This window comes from Psammomys obesus, unplaced genomic scaffold, assembly GCF_907164565.1.
Source record: "Psammomys obesus unplaced genomic scaffold, mPsaObe1.curated_primary_1811, whole genome shotgun sequence".
In the NCBI taxonomy this organism is placed as follows: domain Eukaryota; kingdom Metazoa; phylum Chordata; class Mammalia; order Rodentia; family Muridae; genus Psammomys; species Psammomys obesus.
In genome coordinates, this window is record NW_026588752.1 from 9,601,157 (window position 1) to 9,629,066 (window position 27,910).

At 51.2% G+C, this 27,910-nt stretch overlaps 1 protein-coding gene across 1 annotated transcript in view; it reads left to right on the forward strand.

The window, feature by feature from the left end:
* Positions 1 to 49: 49 nt before the first annotated feature.
* Positions 50 to 27,910, forward strand: part of Sh3pxd2b (SH3 and PX domains 2B) — an 80,799-nt gene continuing 52,938 nt past the window's right edge. The window contains exons 1-2 of the mRNA XM_055604617.1: positions 50 to 190; positions 26,286 to 26,366. Of these exons, the coding sequence (XP_055460592.1) occupies positions 116 to 190; positions 26,286 to 26,366 (156 nt within the window). The 5' untranslated portion in view covers positions 50 to 115. The remainder of the gene's footprint in view (positions 191 to 26,285; positions 26,367 to 27,910) is intronic.

Here is a 27,910-nt window from a genome sequence, read left to right on the forward strand (position 1 = left end):
GGCGGGGCGCGGCGGGCGGCGGCGGCGGCGGCGGCGGCGGCGGCGGCTGGTGCTTGGCGCCTGGGATCGCTTTGGCCCGGTCCGGCCCGCACGGCGCTGGGCGCGGAGAACGGCCATGCCGCCGCGGCGCAGTATCGTGGAGGTGAAGGTGCTGGACGTGCAGAAGCGGCGCGTGCCCAACAAGCATTATGTGAGTCGGCGCCCGCGCCACGCGGCGACCCCAGCCTCCCGCACAACTTGTGCCCCGCGCCCTCACCGCCGTCTCCCTCCCCACGCGCCCCGGGTCCCCGCGCCCTCCCTGCCGTCCGTCTCCGCAAGCTCTCCCGGCCCCCGCGCCCTCCCCGCCATCTCCCCGCTCGCCCCTGGTCCCCGCGCCCTCCCCGCCATCTCCTCGCGAGCTCCCGCCCTGCCCACCCGTACAAAAGTCTGGCCCCAACCGTTGCTGGAGATGAAGGCAGAAACCAGGAGAGGGACCCACAGGAGGCGCGCCTTTCAGGCCACCCTCCTGCCCAGAGGCACCCAGCCTCGTGGGACCAGCCAACCAAGCCCCTCATCCTCCTGGGCATGGATCAGTTGAGCGTCCCTTTCTAGTAACTTCCGTTTAACAACGTGGGAAAGTTTCCCCAGGAGTAACCCCCTCTGTGAAATGAGAAAAAAAAAATTTTTTTTGGAGCTGCCATCGTGTGGGGGAAATGGGTCTCTGGCGTCCTTTTTGCAGATGGGAAGGCTGAGGTCCAGAGGCTGAGGATACTAGAACGTGGAAGGTGGGCCCGGGCCCACGGTGTCCTGCAGGTGGGAAGTGGCCTCCAGGGATGCTTGGAACCTGGTCTGGGGTTGAGGTGGCTCCGGTTCCACCCCTGGAGGTTTTGGATAGTGGAACAGTGGATCCAGAGGAGGAGGTCCTGGGGACGTCACTCCAGGAGTGAAGGGAGATGGTGTCCCTGGCTGAAAGAAGCTGGCTGTGGCAACCCTGGAGAAGTTAACCAGGAAGGAAAAAAGCAAGAGGGAGGGAAAAAAAAAAATTCTAACAAAGAAGAGTGGAACAATGGCTAGAAAGGGCGTTGGCTGGAGAAAGGCTGGCCAGGGGCCTCCCTGGAAGCCCCTTTTGGGTCTGTTTGTTTAAGAGAGTCATTGTTACAGAGCAGACAGAGAGACGAGCCTTTGCTGAGTCTCCCATAAAATTCTGGAAGGAGATAGCCGGGAATCCACTGCGCTCTGCGAAAGGGTGTGCTGTCTTCCCATGTATTGTTATTGGCTAAGCGTTCAGTTACTCAGCCCTGGGCCAGCCAGCGGGGGCTGCTTCCTGGACCTGTGGTATCTTTAAATAGAGCTAAGTTTTCCTTGCTTCAGAGCTCAGCTAAATTGTCTTGGTTTCCCCACACCCCACCCCTTTTTTTTCCCCCCCCTTTACTGTTTCAAATGCTGCCAAATCTCGCTTTCTTGTCGGAGCCTGTTGAGTTGCCTCTTGGGTATGGGACAGTTTTCAGCAACCTACCAACCGGGGAGGAAGTCTAAAATTCTCCATGCTGCCTTCCCCCAGATCTGTGAACCCGCCACATCAGACTAGATACAGCCACCAAGGACTGGGCATCATTCCCCACTCTCTCTTATGCTGTCACTCACATTTAGTGGTGGTTTCCTCAAGTCCGTTTCACAGATGAGGAAACCAGCAATGAGAAGCAGAGCAGGCGTGTAAATCCAGGCCTGTTAAACCAAAAATGTCGTTCTGTCAGACCACGCCCCTTTCTTACATCCCACACAGCCACAGAGGTCCTGGACAAAGTCCTCTCAAAGCCTGGGAATCTGCTCAGGCCCTCGCCTCCCTGCCAGGGTTTGGCAGCTCTGAGGGGTCTACACCCCTGAGCTCCCAACCAATTAGGGGTCCACTGAGGCAGGTCTGTGTAGCACCCTAGACCGGGGCTCAGCTCTTGTGCTTCCAGGTTGCTAAATGTGACTTCTTTGAGGCTCTGTGTCCTTCTATGTAAGGTGGGGTGATGACGTTCGCTCCCAGCGGGAGCAGTCGTGTGACTTAATAGGGTTTCTTAAGTCTAGCCCTGTGGTGTCCACATCTGATTGGAAACGTGCTGAAGTCATGCGGGAACAAGTTTCGAGAACTTGTTCCGCTGTGTGTGGGGTTAGTCACTGCTGTGACAGGGGCCTTCCCCAGATGAGGAGGGGCTTGGGGATGGATGCAGTCAGAGTCATCCAGGGGAGCAGATAAGCTGGTACTATGGTGGCGGGGTCCCAAACCCATCAGCAGCAGACGGGACTATGGTGCCTATCCCCAAGCTCCGAACACTGAGAAGAGTGGAGACAGGTGTTGGCAGCCTGGCTGAGGTAACCTTGTTTCTGCCCTCCACAAGCAGCTTCCCTTTTCTCAGTTGTAACAACCCAAAATATGGCCAGGTATTGAGGAGTGTTGCATGTCCGCTTAGGGACCGTGGTAGTCTTAGTCTATAACAATGTTTTTCATTGTTATGGCCAAGTACCTAGGGCTGGGTACTTTGTAAAATAAAGAGGTTATGCAGCTGACTGGGAAGCTGGAAGTCCAAGATTGGGATGTCCCATCAGTTTGGCCTCTGGTAAGGACTTCTTGGCCACATCACGCAGTTGTAGGAGTTGTAGGTGATGTCATGGTGGGGCCATGTATGGTGAGATGAGAAGCCAAAAAGATGGGGTGAGGGGCACTTTGCTCGTTTGTTACAACAACCCTTTGGGGACCGTGGTCCCAGGAGAGCTACCTTAAACTCTTTTAAGGCCACAGAACCAATGGCCTCTTCCTAGGCTCTGCCTCTCTTACTTACTTACTCCTGCCACTTCTCACCACGGCACCACACTGGGGACCAAGCATTCAACGCAAAACTCTTGGATGTGGTCAGGACATACGCAGACCTTAACAGGAGTGACGCTCCGACAGCTGCCCCACTCAGAGCCCCCACAGTGCAATATGCACAGCAGTTCGGAGTGCCCTGGCTGCTGTGCCCTCCTGATTCCATGCCTGGAAGGGATGGGATGGCTAGATGAGGCTGCAGTTAGACAGCAGTACTTGGGGATCAGGCCTCCATGTCAGGTTAGCAGTCTCTCAGAAAGGCCACCTTCTCCTGTGGGCAAGGCAGATGTTGTCACTGCGCAGTCCCTGATGAGCCTGTCCCACTCAGAGTCCGGGCTTCAGGATCAATGTGAAGGGAGCTTCTCAGAGTGACACACTAGGGCCAGCCTCCCTAACCGGAGTGCCTTCTAGCAACCTGTTGGCTCTGGGGGGTTTTGTGGGGATCCCCTCCCCTGTACCAATCTGGAAGAAGCCTCTGAGCAGGGCCTGGGGAGTGAGGCAGCTGTCAGGGTCAAGGGCACAGGAGGCCCTCCAGGCCCAGCAGTACTAACTAGCCTGGACGGAGGCCTGGGTGTGGGTGTCATTGTCATGACTGCTCCTTAAGGGTGGTAGGCTCCCATCATGTGACGCCAGTGTTGTAGGGGCACAAAGAGAACAAAGCCCAACCCCTGTCCACAGAGGTCTGTCTCTGCCAGGCCCTGCCATTGTATGAGTTTCAGATCCTCGCTCTTCTTATAGTTAAAATAAATCACAGGTGCACAGTCCCCTGGGTGCACTCCCAATCACGTCTTTCCCCAGCCCACTACCCTGGGTTTGTTATTTATCATTCCCACACACTTGTTTTGGTTTTGGACACAGGGTCTCACTTTGTGGCCCAGGCTGGCCTTGAACTCATAGAGATCTGCCTGCCTTTTGCCTTCTGAGTCCTGAGTTTCAAGACTGACATGACTGGGCCACACTCACTTTTAAAATACCGATTCACAGGCCGGAGAGATGGCTCAGCAGTTAAGAGCACTTGCTGTTCTTGCAGAGGACCTGGATTTGATTCCCAGTACCCACATGGTGCTTTACAACCGTCTGTAACTCCAGTTCCAGGGGGGTTGATACCCTCTTCTGGCCTCCAGACACCAGGCACATACATTCAGGAAAAACATCTACCCATGTAAAATAAAATATGGGTTCATAAGGATCATTTTTTAAAGATTTGTTTAGCTGCCTTCTTCAGGTATCATTGACATACCACCACAGTGACACATTGTAACCATGGAGGTCACTAGCATTTGTAGTAGCTCTAGAGAGCTAAGTAGCCATATTCCCAGTCCAGCTTTGTAACATTTCTGTCACCCCATTTGCCATCAGTATCCCCCTCCATGACCTTTACATGTTTTACCTGCTATAACCCCTTCTCAGTCTTACCTTCAAAGTTTCAAAACCATAAAAATCTTGTCCCGTTGAGATCGACGTTAACACCAAAGCCCCAGCTCATTTTTAACTGCTGCGTAGTACTCCATTTGTGGCCGTTTTCCTCCCTCCTAAAGGTCCTCTCCTACCGGGGACTTGGGGCTGTTCTTCCCAGCAGTTAGCCTGGTTGGAACTGTCTCTGTGTACAGTCCCAGAACAGGAACTATGATGGGTCTTAGAGTACGTGTTCAGCTCTGTGTGTCACCCCGGAAGCCGTATCCCTGGGTTCACTCTGCTCTAGGACTCATTCAGGCTCTCTCTTGCCAGACTTTCTAGATGGTGTCAGTCTGCTCGCTGCACGCCAGTGTCCTGTGCGGTGCTTGATAAACCTTTCCTGCTTGCTAACGAGGTCGAGTAGCCTTTTATACCTCCATTGGCCAGCTGGGTTTCTCCTCTGAATTCCATGTTTATCTTCTGCTGCTGTCTCGGTGTGGTTCGCCTTTCATACTCTCTTCATGTGGAAGGTTTTTACATCTGGGATACTAACCTTTCAGATGGTTAGGTGCGTGTTCTCAGTGTCTGCCTGAGGAGACTATAGACTTAGAGAATCCCAAGTCTGTGTGTGTGAGGTCACACAGCAGGGAGAGACTGCCTGGGGACTGAGGCTAGGCACGTTTGTCTGGGTGATACAGGCAGCCTCGCTATTCCCTCCACAAAGCTGGGTGACCTCAGCTGGCCTACTGATGCCACCTTGTCTGGGATGCCAGGGTCCTTCTAGGCCCTTGTCTGCTCTCTCTGTTCATTCAGTCAGCTAACGTGCAAGTCGTCAGCTACGGTCACTTACTCCAAAGAAGCTCTGAATGAGAGAACGGCAGGGCCTCCCTCCTTAACTGATCAGGCACTGGGAGCCTGAGAGTGACGGTGCCCACCGAGTCAGTAAGTTTGAATGTGCCCAGATCCCGTGAAGCTAGGCTGTCCTCTGTTTTGTATGGTGGTTTCCAGATACTGAGCTGTGTGGGCTGGAGACCTGCTACCTTGTACATCCACAGCTGCCTCCGTCCCTGGCACCCCTTTATGGAAACCCTCAGAGCAGGGCAGCCAGCATAAAGGCTGGAGACAAGCCAGTCTAGATGCAAGTTCTGTGTGGCACTGGGCCCCTCTGCCCCACATTGGCTTCCAGCTTTGTGAGCAAAGGCGGCTCTTCCTGAGAAGATAAGGTGAGAATATGAGGGTGCTAGAATTCTGCCGGAGAAAACTGCCAGCGACTAGCACATTTCTTGCCGGCTTACCTCTGCCATCTCAGAGGCAAAGCCTGGCGTCGAATCTCACCACTGCTGAGCCAGGAGACTTGACGGTGGCACTTCCCACAGTATCTGAATGGCACGGGTTTAAGTCCTGACCCTCGTGAGCCTGAGGACAGTCACTATGGTAGCCATAAAGAAGCAAAGCACAGCTGCGGTCTAGATCTACTGCCACTCTGAGGATATGCTGTGCCCGCCTTCATTCTGCTCTGTCCTGTGGTACCTGCCCAGGCTGAGTGCCAGGTTGCATCCTGAAGAGCCACTCCAGCTTCCTGGACAGAAGGTCCTATACTTTACCATGTCACACAGCAGTAGTGCCCTTACAGAATTTTGTTTTCTGAGTTTTTGTTGTTCTGTTTTTGTTTGTTTGTTTGTATGTTTGTTTGGACAGGGTTTCTCTGTGTAGCCTTGGCTGTCCTGGACTCACTTTGTAGACCAGGCTGGCCTTGAACTCACAGAGACCCGCCTGCCTCTGGCTCCCAGAGTGCTGCCATTACAGGCGGGTGCCACAGTGCCAGCCTCCTTTCTCAAGGAGACCTCTTCTATTTTAATCTGTGTGTGCATGTGCTTGTCTGTGGGAGAGAATGAACTGGTGCCCTAGAAGCCAGAAGAGGGTTTTCAATCCTCTGGAGCTGGAGTTACAGATAGTCACAGTTCAGTTCCTGGGTGCTGGGAACTGAACTTGGGTCCCCTGGAAGAGTCATCTCTAAGCCAACTACTGAGCCATCTCTCCAGCCCCTGAGTAGAATTTTTTTTAAGTGTCTGTTGTGTTGGATGTGTTGGCACACACCTTTAATTTCAGCACTCAGGAGGCAGAGGCAGGCAGATCTCTGAGTTCAAGGCCAGACTCTTTTACAGAATGAATTCCAGGACAGCCACCGGGACTACCCAGAGAAACACTGTCCTAAAAAAGAAAAAAAAAGTGTTTAAGTGTTTGTTTGCTTTCTTGAGGCTGAAAAACGTGTGTGTGTGTGTGTGTGTGTGTGTGTGTGTGTGTGTATTCTGGTCAGGTGGCAAGCAAGAGGGCTTCAGGGTGCTCTTCTGGGGACCTTGACAGCTGTGCTCCCCACTTCAATCTCCTCACCCGTAGGTGCAGGTACCAGCCCCTCCCCTGGCAGGCAGGCCCACTCCAAGGGAGGTGTCTCAGCTACTCCTTATAATCCAAATCCTGCAGGTGGAAGGAGGCTGCACCGCATAGCGTCAAAGAATTTCAACACCGAATAGGTGCAGACTTTGACTCTGTGCCCTTCCGTGCCTCCAGTGAGTGCAGAAAATCCACAGACAGATGGGTTCAGATTCCCACCCCGCCGCTTACCAGCTCTGTGACCACAATAACATCAGTCACCCACCCTGTGTTCAGTGCCCCCGTCTGTAAAATGGGGGTGTTGGTAGTTCCAGGTTGAGGAGGCCAGTGTGAGGATGATGGAGGACCCCGGCCCTGGTCCAGGCCTGACAACAGCAAGCCTTACTAGAAGCATCCATGTATGCTGTCGTTTACCATAGTTGTGGGTTGGTGGCTGCTTAAATGCCCATCAGTAGAAAGCAGGATCCGGGTGACCTGCACATGCAGAATTCCAGGAGGATGGCACAGATGTGTCCGGCTTCTGCCAGGGCATCACAGTCAAGCTGGCGACGGGCACATGCTCAGGCCCTTCTCAGCAGATTGCCAGTGAAGTGTGGAAATGGCCATTTACAGAGAGCCAGAAATAGAGCTGATAAAATATGTTGCACTTTTTTTTTTTTTTTTTGCTTGTCTGTGCTTTTTTCTGTTTTCCAAATGTTCTGCAGTATACACATAGCCCTGTTTTTAGTGAAAATAAAAACCAGTGACTGCTCGATTTGTGTGTGTGTGTGTGTGTGTGTATGTGTGTGTTTAAAGAGGCTGTGCCAGGCTGTGTTGGCTCCAGCAGGTCCCTGCTGTCAGCCTGTGAAGTCCCTCTGGATCTCCCGATCCTCTGAGGGCAAGGCCTCCTCGAATGGGCTTCTGTTGGCCTCAGACACTTTTCCATTCCTGCCACACAAGAAGGGCCTGCATGTGGCTTTCCTAGCCATGAGCTGAAGAGGCAAAAAGCTGCGAAATCCCACAGGGTGGTCATGGCTGTGTTTTCCTAGCTACAGTGTGTCTTGCCCCAAGAGTCAAGCCCTTTGTGGTGCCTGCAGCTAAAAGGGGGCACAGACCCATGCAGCCCAGAGTCCTGTAGACTTCTGAAGTGCTCTCTGAGGTCACAGGGTACTGGGAAAGTCTTTCAGCCAGAGGTGTGCCCTGACCCCTGCCCCTGAGGCATTTTATACATCTGACGGCTTCTCACTCCAGGTGCCCACACTGAGAAAGTAGCACAGTTACTGTACCGCCAGAAAGGACTGACTGAAGACTCTCCTGTTGAGATATACATCCCATACGTGGACTCTCCTTGCAAATTCCTCATCTGTCTTAGTTAGGGTTATTACTGCTGTGATGAAACACCATGACCAAAGCAACTTGGGGGAGGGGCGGAAATGGTTTATTTGGCTTCATATCCTGAGTCACAGTCCATTAAGGGAAGCAAGGCAGGAACCCAAACAGGGCAAGAACCTTGGAGGCAGGAGCTGATGCAGAGGAACAGTGCTGCTTACTGGCTTGCTCCTCATGGCTTGCCTAGCCTGCTTTCTTATAGAACCCAGGGGGTGGCCCCTGCCCAAAATGGGCTGGGCCCTCCCCCATCAATCATTGATTAGGAAAATACCTTACAGCCAGATCTTAAGGAGGCATTTTTCTCAATCAAGGGCTCCTCCCCTCAGATGTGGGCCAAGCTCAGTCGATATAAAAGTAGCCAGCATGGCATCCTTTCTCCTTGGAGGAAAACTGGCGAATGGTCTTCCTCCTCCTGACTCAGTTGCCTCCTTCCCTTTGCGTCCCTGCAACTGCAGGAAAGGGAGATGACAGTCCCCGAGCAGCCTGTGAATCAGTGGGTGTTGGCAGTGAGGTGGCTGGGGGGGGGGGGGGGGTGGCTGCACATGGCATCTGGAACTGGGCTCTGGTCTGCTGCTGTCCTTTGCTCACCACTGCCCATAAGATGTCTCTTTGGCAAGGCTGGTGGCTTTGCCAGGATTCAAAAGCTTTTGTGCAGAATGCCTGGGAACATAAGATGCTGGGGTGTTTGTCCCTGGAGCAGTGTTCCCAAGCCCCGGCCCTGTGGTTCCTAGAGCTGGTAAAGTTGACCAGACCTTGCATCAAGCTGTCATTCCTTATCTCCTGGCCGAATGTGGGAACAGGTGGCTCAGTGGCTCAGTGGCTCAGTAGCACAGCAGTGGTACTGCAGAGGGTGGAGTGGCTGTCCCCACCCCAGGGCTCTGTCCCTTCCAGGATCCTGCAGGCTGAGTTTCACTAGAAGCTGTGGTCCTTCTGCACCATACTTAAGCTGCAGGGCTCCTCCCTCTTGTTTCCTGGCCCAAGCCGCCTTCTCATGCTATGGGGAGAAGGGGCTGGAGGGAGGGGACTCTACCACCAGCCCCTTGCAGTCCTGCCTTGGCCCATTCTGACTAAGCAAATGAAAACACAGTACAGCCAGTTCAATGTGAATTCCAGAGAAATAGGCAGTATCTGGGCTGTACTGATACTTAACAGTGATTCATCACTTAGCTGAAATTAAATTTTACTGAACACTGCTTCGTACAGTGTTGCCAGAAACACCGCTTTGAAAACACAGCACTCCAGAACCTTCCTACTGGGAAGACTGGTGTGTCTCGAGAATTCATGGACAAGACACCCAGGGGCTAGGTGTTCCAAAACTCAGGGACAAAGTCCAGATACTCCAGGGGGCCTCCAGGAAAGAGGGCAGGCAGACAGGTCACCTTGGGCTACTTCTGGAACCTGGCCCTGGACTCCAAGAAGGCAAGCACTGAGGAGGTGAACTCAGGCTGATCACCCAGCATGGCCTAGGTGGACAAGGGTAAGAAAGGTTAGGCAGGGCAGAGGGGCAGAGATTGGACAAGCATAAGAGATGTGAGGAGTGCTGATTGAGGCCACGGATATAAGGAAACTAAGAGACCTGGGACCATACATATGGGCAGGGCCAGGACTTTGCAAGGACCATGTGCACGGTGAAAGCCATTGAACAGAGAGAGCAGCTGATCCTCGGAGAGTAGCTGATCTTTGGAGGGAAGCTGGTCTTTGGGCTTCCTGCTTACATCCCAGGAGCAGAAAGAGGGCAAGATTCATGTGGACAGTGAAGCCAAAGCTGGCTCTTCAGGGAACAGTTCGAAAGCCTGGGAATCTGACATTTGAGCCGTGTACTAATAACTGAGCCTGTTTTGCTTTCAGAATTTAACAGTATTTTTATTGCTAGTTATTATATCAGACACTAGCTGTCACTGACCTGAGTATTTATCGTGTGCTCGTGGGTCTTGTGCCTAAGGCCACTGAATCTGTGCGACAGTGTTTGGGAATAGGAAGATGATCTTCTGGATCCTTGGGTTTCAAGTGACAGGAAAAACAACAAACAAACAAATGAAATACCTGACCAACTTGAACCAGAGAGAAATCTACAGAACAGGCAAACCTATTTGTTTCCTGTCTCCGGATGAATAGGAAGTGACATGGCGCCACCAGAAGCATCTGTTTCCAAGCTTTCAGAGGGACCCCAATTGGCTAGATCACCTGACCATCTGCCAGGTGGAAGTGGGCCATCCTGAGTGACATCCCCGCTACTATTTCCAATAGTGGCAGCAAAGGTCAAAGGTGCTGGGGTTGGAAGGAGGGGGCATGGATGGCAAGGCAACACCACACATGTGTGAACGTGGACACTGTCTTAGCCTGCTTCACACGTGTGGAAGGAAACTGAGGCAGTTCACTCAGGATCACCCTTGGCTGAAACTCTGGGTACCAACAGCTTTCCACCCCCTTGCTGGAGGGAGGCTGCCTTAAAGCACACAAGGTTGTGTGCTCAGTTCTGCTTAGTTAAGCAGGGTTTCATGGACCTCCGCCCACAGTGCTGGAGCCCACAAGCCAGAACCCACGAGGTGGCGTCACTGTTTCCTCCTCTCGGGCCAAGGTGTGAATCAGCAGCTGTGGCTTTGGGCCACACTTGGCTCCCAGTCAGCTACACAGATGTGGCTTAATGTCCTCTCCTGGGCCAGCTGTGGCTCAGGGCCAGAGAGAGGCAGTGATGAGTGGGCACAGAGCTGTCCTGAAAGAGGTCACCTCTGCCGAAGTGCATCTGAGGTGCAGCAGGTGGAGGGGACAGGGTTGGGGTCAGAGGCCAGGCCATCCCGTTTACTGTGAGGGAGGCCAAACGGAGACGGGTGCTGGGGACTGGGGAGGGTGCTCAGCATGGGCCTAGGGCTTAAAAAAGGGCTTGGTCTCAGTTTTCACAGCTCTCTGAGATTTCCTTCCATTCTGTCATGATGTGACTGTATTTCCAGATAAATTTATTAATTTTTCCATCATATTTTGATAGTTCCCTGATCCTCATCATCGCTTAAAATCATGGTATCATGTGACCTACTGATAGATTGAAAAAAAAAATTAATAAACACGTCTATTCACAATTTTGCTTTTTGTTTTAATGAATGTCATTTGACTTAGTTTCATTTGGGATCCTATGTATTTTGTGGATTTTTAAATCATTTCAAGATGGAGTTGTAAATTTCATGAGATTGCCAAATAAGCTCCCAAAACAGATGCACAGTCTCTGGGTAGAATCCTCAGAGGTTGAGAGCCGGATGGTCAGGACCTGGCCTGGCTCTGTGACCCGGAGTTAGTGACTTACCTCTCTGTGCTTGTTCGATTTTCTGGGAAATGAAGGCAGGATGATGTGTGAGGTGGCTTAGTCACGGAAAGGGTTTAGTTCACTTCCTGGCATATGGAAGGGCTGAGTAAACGGTTCCCTATTTTCTTTTTAAGGATAAAATGTTTGTTGAGTACACTGTGAAGGCAGCAGTCGGGGTGGTGACTAGAGTACTGCCTGCAGCCAGTTCCCTTTTAGGCCTTTACCACCATGGTCAGCTTTCTCACCAGCGACGTGCTCTTTTCTTTGTTTCTTTTTAGACAGGGTCTCACGATGTAGCCTGGCTGTCTGCTTCCCAAGTGCCGGGATTAAAGGCTTGGGGTTGTTAGCCAGCAGTCTCAAGTACACAGCCAAGTCTGGAATGACCACACAAGATGGACCAAGGGTCTGGTTCACTAAAGTTCAGATCAATCAGCTTCTGCAAGGACTGGCAGGTTCAGATATTCATCATTAAAACTGTTCAAATGGCTTAAATATCTACCACGACAATACCGAGTCGCCATAGACTAAGGAGCTTTTAAACGAGGTTTGTTCAAAGCATGTTTAATGGGATGGAGAGGTGGCCAACCTACAGCTCAAGTTAAAAACATAAATCATCCAGTTGGCCTCTGTGCCCGAAGTTCTGTCCACAAGCTGGAACTAACCATGGTTTGAAATACTGAGGGGAGAAAAAAAAAGAGAAAGAAAGAAAATGTTGGGGTGGGGAGGGCCGTGCTGCTGGGGTGTTCTGTATGGTTGATGGTTGCATCTGTATGCCAACTGTTTGCAGAGCGTGCATGTTGAGTTAGGTGGTTAGGTCATCTAGAGGTGGTCTGAAGTGGACGGGAGGGTCTGGAGGGAGCCCAGAGCCACGCCTTGAGGATAGTGAGGGATGGCCACATCCGGTGTGAACTTCACTAGCAAAGCATTTCTGTGCAGGGATAGGGTCTGGGGACTGTGCCAATTGTGTCGTCTCGGTGGGTGGGACTGTGGATGGTTGTAAGGTCTCAGACTCTGCAGTTACTAGGCTTGCTCGTTGCCGTCTGGACGGAGCGGTTTACTGACCCTCCCCACATATCCTCAGTGCAAAATAGGAAGTGCAGCCTGTACTCCTCCTGCGAACCAGAGCAAGTGGTGACCCAGACTCTGGCATGTGGTCAGCAGTCACAGGGAAGTGTCTGTTTTCATGTACTATCCAGTTCTCCCTGAAGAGGAGAGGGCAGCGTAGGATGACACAGGCGTCCCACAGAGCCCTCACTGGGATGACAGCGTTCAGGTCCACCAGGTTACATGCTAGCAAGGCTGGGCACGGGTGACCAGTCATACTCACAGAACCTAGCCTGTGAGAGTGAGAGCCACGTATATGTGATACAGGAAAAGAGGCTTCCTGGTATGCCTGAGATGGAAGCCGATCTGTGTACCCCCTTCACGCAGCACAGTATCTGATCAGCCCTAGAGTCTCGCTCATTAAATACAAACCCAAGGTATTTGCTGTTTTTTTTTTTTTTTCTTTAAAGGGAGCCATGAAGGGGCCCTACAGAAGGGAGGAATTAGCTTAAGTTCTGTGTGTATTAGTCAGTTTTCTATTTCTCTGACAAAAATGCCAGAGGCTGAGTAACTTAAAAAGAAAAATAAAAGTTTCTTTAGCTCACAGGTGTAGAAACAGAAAAAGTACAGACCATATGGCAGCAGTGGTGAGGGCCCTCAGCTGTCCCAGTAGATGTCAGGGACTGTCATGAGCACAGGACAGGATGCCGGAGAACAGGAATTGGTCTTTATAACTGTTGGTTCTTATAGAATTAATGGAATCCTGGCAGAACCACTCAATCCCTTAGAGACCTGATCCCCTGGAACTAGCCCCCGCGCCCTTCAAGGTTCCATGGTGGCAAATTGGGAACCCTAAAACCCTCTGTTTTAGGAAGACCTCTATCCGGAGGACCATCGGCAGGTAGCCTGGGTAAAGCCATGTGGTGGACAGGATGGCCAGCTCGGCCATGAACAGCAGGCCTCTTTCTCTGCCTTCCTGCCACCTCAGTCTACATCTCCCCACTGACACCTTTATCGGGTCCCATTGCTCATCTTGTTTTGGGAGGTGCCAGGCTCCTGGCAGGATGGGGGCCTCTGGGCTCAGTTCTGTGGACTTCCAGGCTCATTCTGGTGGCTGGGGTGGAATGGGGCAATAACCAACCTTGCTGAGCACCACGTGTGTGCCGGCACTGCTCATGCGGTTGGCTATATGTCGCCTTATGTTACAGAGGTGGAGCCAAGGCTGAGGTAGGACATGCCCGAGGCACACAGCTGGGCAGCCAGAGGGCAGGATTTGGAGTCACATGGGAAGGGGGCTGGCGAGTGTAGAATTCTGGTGTCTTAAGGGCTGTCGTGCTTACTAAGCAGTCATTTTTGAGATAGTCTTTCCATATAGCTTAGGTTGGCCTGAAACTCTCTATATAGCCTAGGCTGGCCTTGAATTAATTCATCATTCTCCTGCTTCAGCCTCGCAGATGCTGGAATTATAGACACGTGCCAGTATGCCCCACTCTGATTGATCCCTTTTGAAAATGGCCAGGGACAGTAAGCATGGTCAGGCCATTTTCTGACCTGGCTGGCTCATTTTCTCTGGACATCAATCCTGCACACAGCCATGCCTGTTTGCCAGCACTGTCCTCAGCTTTCCATGGTGATGTTGTTCACCTCTCCCAGTCACTCCACACCATCTGGCCAAGTGCTGGAGGCAGGAATGTTTTGTTTTGTTTTCAGTATTCTTCATTTAGTTGACATGGAATGGTCACACATGTTTACGGGGTCCATGCTGGCATCTGGACATGCATGTGTGTGATGCCCAGATCAGGGAACTACTGTGTCCATCACCTCAGACCGTCATCATTCTGTGTTGGAATGTTCCAAATCCCCCCTTCGAAGTATACTATTGCCTGCCACCCACCATAGTCTGTGACACTGTAGAACTTTAGACACCCTCCCTCCTGTCCATTCTTACCCTGTCTCAAGGAACCATCCTGTCTCTACCACTCCCAGCCTTTGAGAGGAGGGACCCTCCATTGAGAAATGCCTCCTTAATATCTGGCTGTAACAAGAGCTCTACAAGGAGAGCAACAGACCGAAAATATCTGTGCCTAGGAGTCTTTTCTGAGACTGATACTCCAACCAAGGACCATTCATGAACTCCTAGAACTCCTGTACAGATGTAGCCCATGGCAACTCAGTCTCCAAGTGGGTACCCTAGTTGGGGGAACAGGGACTGTCTCTGACATGAATTCAGTGGTTGGCTCTTTGATGACCTCCCCCTGGGGTGGGGGCAGCCTTACCAGGCCACAGAGGAAGACAATACAGCCAGTCCTGATGAGACCTGATAGGCTATGGTCAGATGGAAGGGGAGGAGGACCTCCCCTATCAGTGGACTGGGGGAGGGGCATAGGAGAAGAAAAGGGAGGAAGGGCAGGTTTGGGAGGAGACCAGGGAGGGGCCCACAGCTGGGATACAAAGTGAATAAATTGTAATAAATAAAATAATAAATAAATAAAAAGATTTGGCTGTAGGGAAGGCCTGTAGGGCATTTTTTAAAATTAGTGATCGACAGGAGAGAGAGGCCAGCCCATTGTGGGTGGCGCCATCCCTGGGTAAGTGGTCCTGGGTTCTCTGAGAAAGCAGGCTGAGCAAGCTACATGGAGCAAGCCGGTAAGCAGCATTCCTCCGTGACCTCTGCATCAGCTCCTGTCTCTAGGTTCCTGCCCTGCTTGGGTTCCTGTCCTGGCTTCCCTCAGTGGTGGACTGTTACCTGGAAGTGTAGGCTGAAACAACCCCTTTCCTCCTCAAGTTGCTTTGGCCATGGTGTTTCATCAGAGCAATAAGTAACTAAGACACCGTGCAAGTGAAATCGTGGTAGAATTGTCTGTGCCTGACTTAGTCTACACAATATAATGTCATCCAGCTCCATCAAGGTTGTCATGTTTTTTTTTCTAGCCAAATAATGTCCCATTGTGCGTGGGCCACGTTTTCTCACCCATTCATTCTTGGCTGTTGCAAACAGTGCTGCAGTGAGCATGGGGTTCCAGCTGTTTCTCCAGCATACCACTCTCACTTCCTCTGAAGGAGCAGGCTTCTGGGTCATTAGGTAGTTCTGTTTCTGGAGTGGAGGAATCTCCATGCCGTTTGCCATGATCTGTACTGGTTTACACCCCCATGAGCCATGCAAAAGCCTACTCTGTCTGCATCTTGCCAGCCTCTGTTATCTCTTGTCTCTTTTGGTAGTCACCTGCCTGGATGGGGTGAGATGGCCCCTCACTGTGATATGACTCTGCCTTTTTGTTTTGAAGGAATCCAGACCCTTGCCTCTGACGGCCCCCAAGTCTGTGTGACTTCGGGCAAGTGGCATTGTAGCATCTCTGACCGTTTTTGTCTGCTACAAAATGGGGCAGATTGTATGTGCCACCCCACCAGGTTGCTTTCCTAGGAGGATGGCATTGTTAATGTGGTCACCATATAGAAGACCCTATCACCCCTCAAAACCTAGAGCAATTGTTTCCGACCCGGAAAGTATTCCCAGGTGCCACTAGCAGAACTAGCTCCTATGAGTTCTGCACAGTACCTAGATGGCCTGTGGCACTTAAGGGAACCCTGCTAAGGTCTTCTCTATTAAGCAACTGCTGGATGCTGGGTACTGCGCCAGGCCCCTTAGGTGTCTGACAACATCCATCGGCTTTTGCTCCTGCAGCACACAGGCTGGGTACCATTCCCAGGTCTGTCACATATGGCCGTGTGACTGTGGGTAAGCCGTTTACCCTCGCTAAGTCCAATGCCAGTGGCATATCATAAAGGAAACGGTTGTATGACACACTTAGTGGGTGCTGTCATCGGGTCCATTGCCCTGGGCAGCCCTGTCAACACGGGAAGCCCCAACTGACTTCAACCCCTCTCACACTGCCCAGGCACCTCTAAGGCCTGGCAGTCTTCAAGATCTCAGCAAGCCCTGAGTGCCTGCCCTGGAGTTGTTCCTAGAAAGCCAGCCTACAGGTTGGTGTCCTGAGCTTGGGCTTTGGCGCCAGCACCACTGCTTGCCATTGGAAAGTTCCCGTGCCGCCCGGGCCAGATGTGTGCAGAGATGTGTGAGTTGGCAGCCAAGGCCCAGCTGGAGCCACAGGCCCAGGCCAGCGGCATTTCCAGCCTTCAGTACCTCGGTCTGCAGGCAGAGCGCTTTGCCTCACCAGTCCAGTAGCAACTCCAGCCCTTGTCCCCGAATGTCCCCCCTAATATAAAGGGACATGTGTCCCGGGTAAAGATCTGTGAGCTGGCTTTCCTGCTTACATGCTCCAGCTTCTTCTGCTAAGATGGCTTTCGCCACAGGGTCCAAGCGTGCCCAAGGGACGGGACAGATCATGCCATGAGCTTTAGCCTTGAGTTGTTATTGCCAGGTCTGGGCACTGGCTTTTGGATCTAATGCTCCTTTTCTTTTTGAGACAGGGTAGTTAGACTTAGCTAGCCTGAAACTTGCTGCACAGACCTGGAACTCACAGTGATCTGCCTGCCTCTGCTTCCTGAGTTCTGAAATTAAAGGTGTGCACCAGCACAGCTGACTGGGCCAATGTTCTATGTGAGTGGTTCTCAATCTGTGGGTCACGACCCCCTTGGGGGTTGAATGACCCTTTCACAGGGGTCACCTAAGGCCATCGGAAAACAGATACTTACATTATGATTCGTAACAGCGGGATTATGAAGTAGCAATGGGAATAGTAGTTATGAAGTAGCAATGAGAATAATTTTATAATTGGGGGTCACCACGCAGGGGGAACCGTATTAAAGGGTCGCAGTGTTAGGGAGGTTGAGAACCTCTGCTTTCTGAGTTCTGACGGAGCTGCCACAGGCAGAGCACTGGTCAGGCAAGCTCTCCCAAGGAACGCCCTAGTCCTCTCAGCCAGCTATGTGAGGATGGGCCTGTACAGTTTCTGCGTCTTGGGAATGTTGTGTTCGTCCACTGCTTCTGAGTGGCCATCAGAGCAAGGCTCCCTCCCCCTCCCCCGCCCCGACTCAGCCCATGGCTGCATTCTCCTTGTCACAAAGCAGTTCTGTTCCTATTGCCCTTGGCCGCTGAGCTATTCACTCGGCCATTTCAAGCGCATTGTGACTGCCCAGGCACCGAGCCTGAGAAAGGTCGCTGTGATCTTTGACCGTGGAGCCCTGTTTGGGCTTTTCATCTCTCTTCTATTGAGTGTTTTGAAAGTTCACTGTTCCCAGCCCCTGGCAGAACAGTGGTTAGACAGACTAGGCCCTGCCGCTGTGAGAGTGAGTGACAGCCGTTCACATGGCTTGGTGCTCTCCGGAGCCCTGCTGAGGTGGCCTGGCATCTAGGGAGGCCAGAGAATTTCGGCCACCTCAGACTGTCCGCTGAGGCTCCAATGGTCCGCTGAGGCACCAATGACTTGGTGACTAAGCAGGAGAGGGCAGAGAAAGTTGTCCCCAGCCGAGACAGTCACCACATGTGCTCCTGGACAGGAGGGATAGATGCCTGAGGTCCCCTCACCAGCATGTGACATTCTCTGGTCTGCATGGCCACATTCCCAGTCAGCACATAGCTGTTCTGTGTGTATCTGCCTTGTGACCAGATGAGGCTGAGTAGTATGTTGGGCAAAGGACCCTTTGGAGTCCTCTCCCCCTCCTGCTGCCTCCTGGCTCACACACCTGCACAGGTGTAACCACCCTCAGCCACCAGCCCCTGTCTTGCAGGGTGCAATGTAGGACAAAGAACAGTCCTAACTCTGGAGCATCCTATCTGGCGCAGGGCGCAGCGGGCTCTTGTGTCTGGGCCCCATTCCAACCATTCACTTAATTGAAAAAAATGGCAAGGAGAGAGAGGGAGGGAGGGAGGGAGATTGGCAGCCTGCCATCTCCAGTGTCTCTAGCTGCTGGGTGCCACCAAGTTTGGTGATTCCTGTTGCTGACTTGGGGCCTTGGAGAACTGGGAGAAGGGACTTCAAAGGCAGGTGGGCTGGGATGGAGCCAATCCGCCCTCCCCACTGGTTGACCTCAAGTATGTGTGGTTTCCTCCTGCCCTGTCTCACCCCAAGGTGACCCCACCCTCCTGGCAAGTGATCTGTGAGGGCTGGGCCTGGTGGTACATGATAGTAAACAGTTTCAGATCCAGGCAGACCTTACCTGCCTGGCATGCACCTTGGCTCGCCTACATTTACAATCCTCGTACTCCCACTTAGCTCCCAGTCTCCACCCAGCATTCCCTCCTAGCACTCAGTACTCCCTCCTAGCCCCCAGCATTCCCTCCTAGCACCCAGCGTTCCCTCCTAGCATCATGAAGCTCTGCAGCATTCCTATCCAGGAATAAATTGAACGTGTTTTTATTTAAGAGAAATCCACATTTTTCAGCACTTCCTGTGGCAGGGCTGCCGTGGGGTGTTGGGAAATCAAACAAACTGCAGCGTGTTGCAGTTTCAGAAAGAGGCTGGAGGCGCTGACCTACATAGGCCAGATGTTGGGCCGACAGCTGGAGAGAGTTGGCAAATCAGACCCAGAGGGAACCCAGGGTCTCCAGGAGGAGCTGTGGAGTCATGTTTCCTGTTAGCTCAGGCCCACATGAGGCCAGCTGCAGCTACCTCACTCCCCTGTACCATGGTCCTACTCCCCTGTTTCTCCCAGCCCCACTTTCTTTCTCCTTGCCCTCCCTGTCCCTCTCTTTTACCCTCTACCTGCACCCCTCTCATTTCCTCTCTCTCCCACCCTTTCTCTCCTCTTTCTGACCCCTCTCAACCTGATTCAGCTCTCGGCCTTATGGCCAGGCAGCACACTAGGCCCCTCATTGGATCTCTCAATTTGGAAACACGGCCAGGGTGGGGCCTTTAAGGAGAACCCACCTATCTTTTAAAAATGAGTTTTGTTGTTTTTGAGACATGATCTCTATACATAGCCCTGGCTGTCTTGGATATTACTATGTAGACTAGGCTGGCCTCAAACTCAGAGATCCACCTATCTCTGCCTCCCAAGTGCTGTGATTAAAGGCATGTGCCACCGTGCCCAGCTAGAGATGATTTTGATGGCTGGGGTTAGTGAAATCTTTCAGCATATCCCTCTAGATGCTCCCTAACAGGAAATAAGTTTATCTGGATCACTTCTTGGTTGATAATTTATGGAGAACAGTGTGATGTTTGGGTACATTGTTTTATGACCACGTTGGTCACTGGTGTGTGCATTGCCTTAAATGGCTCTCCTTTCTATATCCACCCAGAGCCCTTCTCGCTGTTTTAAAATACATAACGACCTACTGTTAACCGCAGTCAACCCAGACTCCCTCCTTCCATCTTACTGTAGCACTGTCCCTTTGATCAAATCCTCCCTTCCTGGTGCTGTCTTCCCTTTGCCTGGGATGGCTTAGCGGAAGGACTTTGGGGCTTCATGTGCTAAGGCTTGCTTTGGTTGCAGAGGAGGGCTGTGTTAGTTACTCTGATCTGAGGGCTCATTGGACTAACCATGGCCTGTGAGCAGAAGCCACAGCATCTCAATGATGCTCTCAGTGGTGCCTTCTGCAACGCCCCCCCCCTTTGATCTCTGCAATCAAGAGCAGCTTTCTAGAGGGAAGACCCCAGCCCTTGCCTCTCCCCAGGGGAGCCCTGGCTGCTGGTTCAGACAATCCTCCTCATAGACTACGTGGCCCCAGATAGGTCCCTCCAACTTTCCCTAATTATAAAATAAAGAGTAGCCTAAAGCAGGGATTTCCTATATTAAAGTCTTGGAAGCTACAGTCTGCCAAGAGCTCAGGCCTGTCTACAGGCTCCAGGACCGTTGCCCATGGCACTGTAGACCAACGTCTAACAATTTGGTCTGCGGGCTGCTGGTTACACCCTCTCCTCCATATAGAACTGCTAAAAGTGGCGTGTGCTGTGGAAACCAGGGTAGACAGTCCAGAGGCCCACCCGCTTGGCCTCTGCAGAATCCTGGGGCTTCTTGCAGGCCAGTTCCCATTGTGTGGGAAGCCCCGAGGTTATCATAAAGAAGCTGTAAGAAAAGTCCCTGTCATGGACGTAAGGAGAGCTCACAGCTGAAGTGTCAACCCGAAGATGTTAACCTCTGTGTTAGTTTGAGGGGTGACCCCCTCAATGAAGTCTGGATTGTAGCCCGCATGTCACCTTTCAGCCTACCCTCATGACAGACGTTGCTAATGACTAACAGCACCATTTTGCTGATGTATCTTTCTCACACCGCCTAGGGAAACAGCCTCAGTCCCACGTGGGCCCTCCCTGTAAATTTTTTTCAGTGTCCCCACCCCCCAGGTCATTGCAGACCACCCACCGGCACAGAACAGGCAGGGATGTGCTTCTAATTTTAGAAATGTCATCCACTGGCCTATGGACAACAGAACTCCAGATGCAGAGAGGATGTCAGGGAACTCTGGGAACTCAGGGCCAGCCGAATTCTCCTCTCTCCCTGCAGGCACCGTCAGAGTTTTTCTGTGCCTACAGACTGCCTTACTATATATTCCCAGCACAGCCTGGCTCCTCAAATGCACTCACTTAGGCAACTCGGTTACTTTTAAAGGGAAACTGTGGCCAGCTACCATAAATGGAAAACCGGGAACACTTGCTAGAAATAGGACCAAGAAACTCTGGCATTAAATCCCTCCTGGCCAGTGTGGCCTGCTCTGAGATTGATAGGAGACCAGAAAGGGTTGGAAAAGAGTTTGAGGAAGGTCAGTCAGCATCTGCCTCTGCCCCACCCAGCACCCCTCAGTATGATGACTGCCTAATGACCAGCATAGTCGCCCCGCCCAGTCCTTGCTCTCAGCCTGGAGTTGGAGCCAGGCCCAGAAGCCCCTAGAAACTCTAGCAATAGATCTGCAAAGCAGAATGTGACTGGAAGCCGCCCCTAAGTTTCCAAGGAACAACTCCTCAGGTTTGCAGCTCTGATGATGAAACCTGTGGGCCAAGCAGCGGCTGCAGGCCATGGGGCTGCCCTGGGGTAGGGCCTGTCCATGTCCTGGGACCTTTCCAGGTGCTGCCACCAGGTGCTGGACCCTAAGCTAGTAGGTGAACAGGAATGAGGCGTGTGCCTTGATTGCCCTGGAACTCTAGGGTCCCACAGGAGATGGCTTGACTATCTCTGTCCTACTGCCTGCATTTACTAGGGCCCAGCTCCAATTTCCCAAGGGGCTATAAGCTGGATTCTGGCTTCAGACTTTATTCTTGGAAGAACAAACCCTTTGGTTATTGACATTGGAAGTGGGCCTAGGTTGCTACATGTGCTGTGGGGGCCTTGCAAGGACTTGGGGCTCACAGTCCAGGGGTAGATTTGCCAGCGGTGGTAAGGGTAAAGGATTAAACAACATTCAGAGAACATTTCCTGCAAACTCCATCCCTGAGCTGAGATTTTATTTAGCAAGTGTTCCATTCCTGGAACTTTCCATCAGCTGGGGAGGTAAGAAAGACCAGCAGCCTCAGCCTGTTTTGCAGAGAGCACAAAGTTTCCCAGAGACAGATGTCACAGCCTACCTCACACACTAAGTCCTGAATGCAGATTGCACAGCCAGATCTAGTTGAGGTGAGCGCTAGAACCTGCCATCCCTACACAGGGATACTTGGCATCCCTGTGGCACTGGCCATACCTGTATACAGTTTCCATGGGGACCAAGTGAGAAGATGCTAGCCAAGGGCTCAAAACAGAAAGTGATTTTCAGTCTTTTCAGGGACTGACATACCATTTTCTCATTGGACATACAGAAGCCCCTGAATGGTAGCAGTTCAACTTGTGACTTTAATGCACACTCTGGTTTTGAGTTCGGTTGTTTGCTAAGGCCAATGCTGTTCAGTCACATACTCTCTGGATGCTGCAGCATTATGAAGCCAACAGGTGCTGGCCAGTCACAGGACAGACGGGAACAGCTGACACCACACAGTGGGCTGTGTGGCCGAGTGGGAATGTCCAGAAGGTCAGGTGGAGTCAGTACATTTTCTGCTTAATGTGTTCTATCATCATAAATTGAGGAGTATTTGTACAGGATAAAAACATCTGGAAATATAAGAAAGCGTTAAGAACAGAGCTTTTTAAAAAAATCCCATACTCATTTGAGCCCAGAGTAGTAACTACCGGTGTGTATCTTTACGTGAATACACATCTCTGTGTAGGTCTGTCCTTATCTATATTTATGATCTTGTATACTTGGTGACATTTATCCGTGGCCCAAGTGAGAGTCAAGATCTACATCATCCGGGAATATTCTCAACTGACAGTCTCAGCTAAGGTTGAGCACAGTGGCATTTAGCCCTCTTGTTTCTGCTCTTGTGTCTAGAACAAGTGTCCTTCTTCCACCTCTTTTACATTTTTGAGCTTTTTTGTTAGTGATTTATAGTGCCGTGCTAGCCTGAGTCGGGCCTACTCAGAAGTAGGCTGTCATCTGTGTGCCTCAGAGGCTGTATCTTGCCTTGAACCCTTCCTGTTTTTCCTTTTCTCCACTTCCTGCCACCACTGTGGGAGCTGCTTTGGTCCACCATGCCCTCCATCTATGGAAGGCTGACACCTCCAAAATAGTGAGTCTAGTCTCTCCTTTTAAGTTGTTTGTATCAGGCATTCTGTCACAGTGACTGGAAAGCTAACATGGTGACAATTAGGACAGGGTCTCACTACGTCACTCAGGCTGGCTTTGAACCCCTAATCTTCCTGCTTCCACTTCCAGGTGATAGCAGTACAGGCAGCACCTGGAAGTACTGAACAGTATTTTTCAATTCATCCACGCTAATAGATTCACAGTTGGGGTTTGCTCTCTGTTACTATGACAAAATGCTGGAGATAAACAACGTACAAGAAGGGAGAGCTCACTTTGGCTCACATTTTCAGAGGTCAAGGGTGGTTCTCTCCTTTGTGTTTGGCTCTGTGCTGACAACATATACCGTGGTGGGAGGGTATGGCACAGCATGTTGGCTATGAATCGAAGAGATGGGGTCCCAGCATGCACTTCAAGGGCATGCCCCCACCAACATAGCTTCTTCCTTCTGGTCTCCGCCTACTGATGGTTTCCTCACAAGCTGGTGACCAGGCCTGTAACACATGGTCCTTGTGAGGACACTCGCCAAGCGGTAGCATGCTTTCCCATCAATGTTTTGTCTGCTTTTCTCCAGTGGCTGGTGGCATGGCCGTCCTGTCACTGGCTTTCTTGCCATCCGTCTATTCACTCCAGTAACATGTCTGAGTGGGTCTTTTACATGTCTCTTGTAACTGAGTTAGTTTGTTTCTGCTCATGGCTTTTGAGGTTTTTTTGAAAATGCATCCCACATAGATGTTGTTTTTCAGCTTTCTTCCATGCAGCAAATGCTTGTCATGGACTCATTCTTTGCATGGTGTTCTCCCCCCAGGACATTTCAGGGGGAAACTAATCTTTTTTTGTGTGTGGGTGTGGAGGGAGTGTTCAAAACAGGGTTTTTCTGTGTAGTCCTAGCTATCCTGGAACTTTCTTGGTAGACTAGGCTGGCCTTAAAGTTAGAGGTTCGCCTGCCTCTGCCTTCCAAGTGCTGAGATTAAAGGCATGCGCTGCCGCTGCAGCCACCACCACCACGTAACTGGGGAGGGGAATCTTATGATGCTACTGGAGATCCTGAATCCTGTCAGCGTGGCTCAGGCCAGGTGCAAATCCCCTTTTGTGGCCTGGGCCAGGCAGTACCGACCAGATGTGGGAAATATGCCTCCCCCTAGCAAAACAGAGAGAAAGGAAAGAGGTAATTCTCCAAGAGAAATTGGCACTGAAGCCAGAAGAAGGGAAGAGTACCAGACAGGAGCATGGATGGCTGCAGCGTGGGAGAAGCTAGCTAAGCACTCCTGCTGTGTACCAGGAGCAGACAAGGCCCATATCCGTTCGTTGTCATGCTTGATCCTCAAGGAGGCTGCTGTCTCCACTCCACAGGGAAAGGTACCACGGCCGAGGAGGCCAGCACCTTCCCACAGCAGCAGAGCTGGTGTGTGCCATCTTCCAACCCTGAGCCCTCAGGCCTGAGCATGTGCCTCTGCCTGCAAGCGCCATGTCGGATTTGGTCAGGGGCTCATTCCCACAAAGAAGTTAGATTTTAAGAAAACAAAGTATTTGGCAGTCTTTCTTAATATTTCTTTTTCTTTTGATCTTCATTGGTCGTGTCTTTAGCAGCCAGCCAAACTTTGCTTGGGCATCTCCAGGATCAGGGGCCTTTGATAGCATGTTTTCACTTTCTAGGCCTCAATTTACCCAACTAGAAGATAGAGTTAGTAGCTTAGCTGAGTTCTGTAGTTTCCTTCAGATTTAACTTCTTCAGTTTTCAATCCCAGCACTATCTGTGTGTGTATATGTGTATATGTATGTATGCATATACACGTGTGACATATCATAAAATATGTCTAACATATATCTTAACCATCTATCACACATGCTTGGACTTTATCACTACACATGGTATGCATACCTCAGATTATCATACCATGCCCCATTAATATGCACAAGGAAAAATGATAATTAAGCAATTTTTATTATAATTATACAAATTTATTGTAATTATGCAGAGCTCTCTGTGGGCCAAATGGTAATTATTAGTCCAGAAATCAGGTGTCTGTAGACTTAGCCTCGAGCTGAAATAAATATGGTCAGATTGTATCCTTGAGGTCTCCTCATAGGAAGAGTTGGCGCTCATGTCCCAGGGCTGACTCTTACTGACCCTGATTGGCCCAGCTCAGGTCACCTGTCAACCCTTCCAAGTCACCATAGGTAGTGCCTCCTCTGTTTCTAAGGGGCTGAGCAAGATGGAGAAGGAGGCATTCTGGAGAAAAGTCAGGGTGCTGTGGTAATCATCGCTGGCTAAAACCAGCAGGGGCTTATATGCCCTCCTGCCAGCAGAAACCTCAGTTTCCCCAGGCTTGTTATCAGTGTATTGTTTCCTGTGGCATAGGTCAAGGTCACATGTCCTCTGGTTGCTAAGAGGATTTATGACCTTGATTTTGTCAGACCCTCACATAGCCTGGGAAGCAGGTGCTGTTAGCCCAGTTCACAGAGAAGCTGAGACGCAAGGGAACATCTGATTTAGCCTGAGTCCCCACTGGAGGAAACTTCAGGATGGCTCAGCATCGGGCTGTAAAAGAGGTTAAGAGTTCAGGTGCAGGCTGGAGAGATGACTCAGAGGTTAGGAGCACTGGCTGCTCTTCCAGAGGTCCTGAGTTCAATTCCTAGCAACCACATGGTGGCTCACAACCATCTAAAATGAGGTCTGGTGCCTTCTTCTGGTGTGCAGGCATAGATGTAGGCAGAACGTTGTATACATAGTAAATAAATAAATCTTAAAAAAAAAAAAAAAAAAAAAAAGAGCTCAAGCACCCTGACATCTCTTGATGAACATGAAGATTTTAAGAATTACTCTGACGGGAAAGTCAGATGGGGAGCAGACAGGCATCCTTACGGTGCTGGGAGTAGCAGCTTCCCCGATTTGACCCTGTACCGTCTCTGAGACAGTTCTACAGACAAGGTCTATTATTCCCCTTCTATTGAAGCAGGAGAGAGCTACAGCTCAGAGACAGCAAGGGGCTAACTGGTCCAGCTGGTCCTTGGCCAAACTGAGATTGAAACAGGAGGGGGTGTTTTTGGCTCAAGCTCCTCAGTCTCAGGGATGAAGGACTTTCTTAGTCTGCTTTGTGTTGTTGTAATAGGATGGCACAGGTGAGTAATTGGTAAAGAATAGATGTTTAGTTCTTAGAAGCTGGAAGTGTATGATCAAGGGGCCTTTGGGATGCTTAACTCGTGGCTGAAGATGGAAGATGGATGAGAGAGCAGGAGAGAGGATAGGTGGACTAAACTCACTTTTCTAACAAACCCACTGAGCATCATGAACCCACCCCAAGCTAATGCCCTTAACCTTTTTGTGACCTCTCAAAAGTTTGTCTACCTGCCCTGCTCCATGGGAATGAAATTCCTGGTCCGTGGACCGGAAGAAGATAGATGCCAACCATGTCATCCCCTTGTAGTTAACACTTGTCTCCTCCGTCTCTCCACAGGTCTACATCATCCGAGTCACGTGGTCCAGTGGCACCACAGAGGCCATCTACAGGCGCTACAGCAAGTTCTTTGACCTTCAGGTAGGCATTTGTGGTGGGAGCCAGCCTGGAGGCCACGTGTGGCTCTGGAACCGTGTTGAACCAAGTTTGGTACAGTGACCGCGTGGTGATCCAGGATCCTGAGTCTGTCTGAAGACCTGGCATGCACTACCCCCCCCTCCCCAGCCCCTTCCCAGCGTCTACTGACCCTCGCCTGGGCCGTTACTCTGCTCTCCTACCAGACTCGGCCTGGATAACTCTGCTGCCATGGCTTCCGGCTCCCAGCTCCCAGAAGCCTTGTTGGACTTTGTTCTCTGCTCATCAAGAGCCATCATCACCCAGTGCCATGAGCTTCTCTCTTTTGTTGCTGTCAGCTTATCTGTCTTTTCTAGACTGTCACAGCTCACACTCTGTAGGAAATAGTAACAGTGAATTCTATCTTAGTTTGGGCTTTATTGCTGTGAAGAGCCACCATGACCATGGTAGTAACTCTTATAAAAAAAAAAAAAAAAACACACACACACACACAAACAAAACATTTCATTGGGGCTGGCTTACAGTCTCAGAGGTTTAGTCTGTTCTCGTCATGGAGGGAAGCATGGCAGCACCCAGGCAGACAAGGTGCTGGAGAAGGGGCTGAGAGTTCCACATCTTGATCCACAGGCAGGAGAAGGAGACACACCAGTGAGCCACACTGGGCATAGGGTGAGGCCTCAGAGCCCGCCCTCAAAGTGACACACTTCCTCCAACAAAGCCACACCTACTTCAATAAGGCCACACCTCCTAACAGTGCCACTCCCTGTGGGCCGGCTTTCAAACGTGTGAGTCAATGGGGACCAAACCTCTTCAAACCACCACAACTTCTCATATTGTCCTGGCTAGCACTTTGCATGCCATAGGCTTAGCTCTATGCCAATCACTGGGACCGCTAATAGGTTTTCCTGGGTTGCTGTTCCACCCATGGCATCAAGGGTATGCCTGGCTTGGGAAGGAGAATCTCAGGTTCTCAGAGGGACTGAGTAATATTAACTGCAGGCATCCTTGACTCCATAGACCCAAGCCCTTCCTGACCGTGTGGACTGGAGACCGTCCAGCACCTGTATCCCTCTACTGTAAAGGAGGAGGGCAGACAGCAATAGGCTCCTAACCTATCGTATTTAGTGTAGCTAAAACAGTCCCTGGTGCCTTCATGACACACAGCCAGGAGTTACTGCGTCCTGTAAAGAGATTGAGATGCCAGTCACTTAATTATTTAAAACATAATGAGCTCCTCTGTGGTGCTTCGTGTTCAACAGCACGCAGCCCCATCTGCCAGTGTCACATACACTTATCATTTTCTGCTGCTCTGCCGCAAACGAGCTGAATGAATATAAATAAACAGCGGGGCTATCCGCAGCACTTGCTGTGGGGTGAGGAGCAGCAAAGCGGGAGAGTGTGCAGCTCGCACACGCAAGGCCTGGGGTTTGATCCCAGCCCCTTAATAAATTAGCTAATGGCCACTTAGAATGAGCAGGCAGGGGAGAAGGAAACACGGAGGGGAAGGAGGCATGCGACGCAGCCCGCTGTGAGAGTGACCAATAGCATCC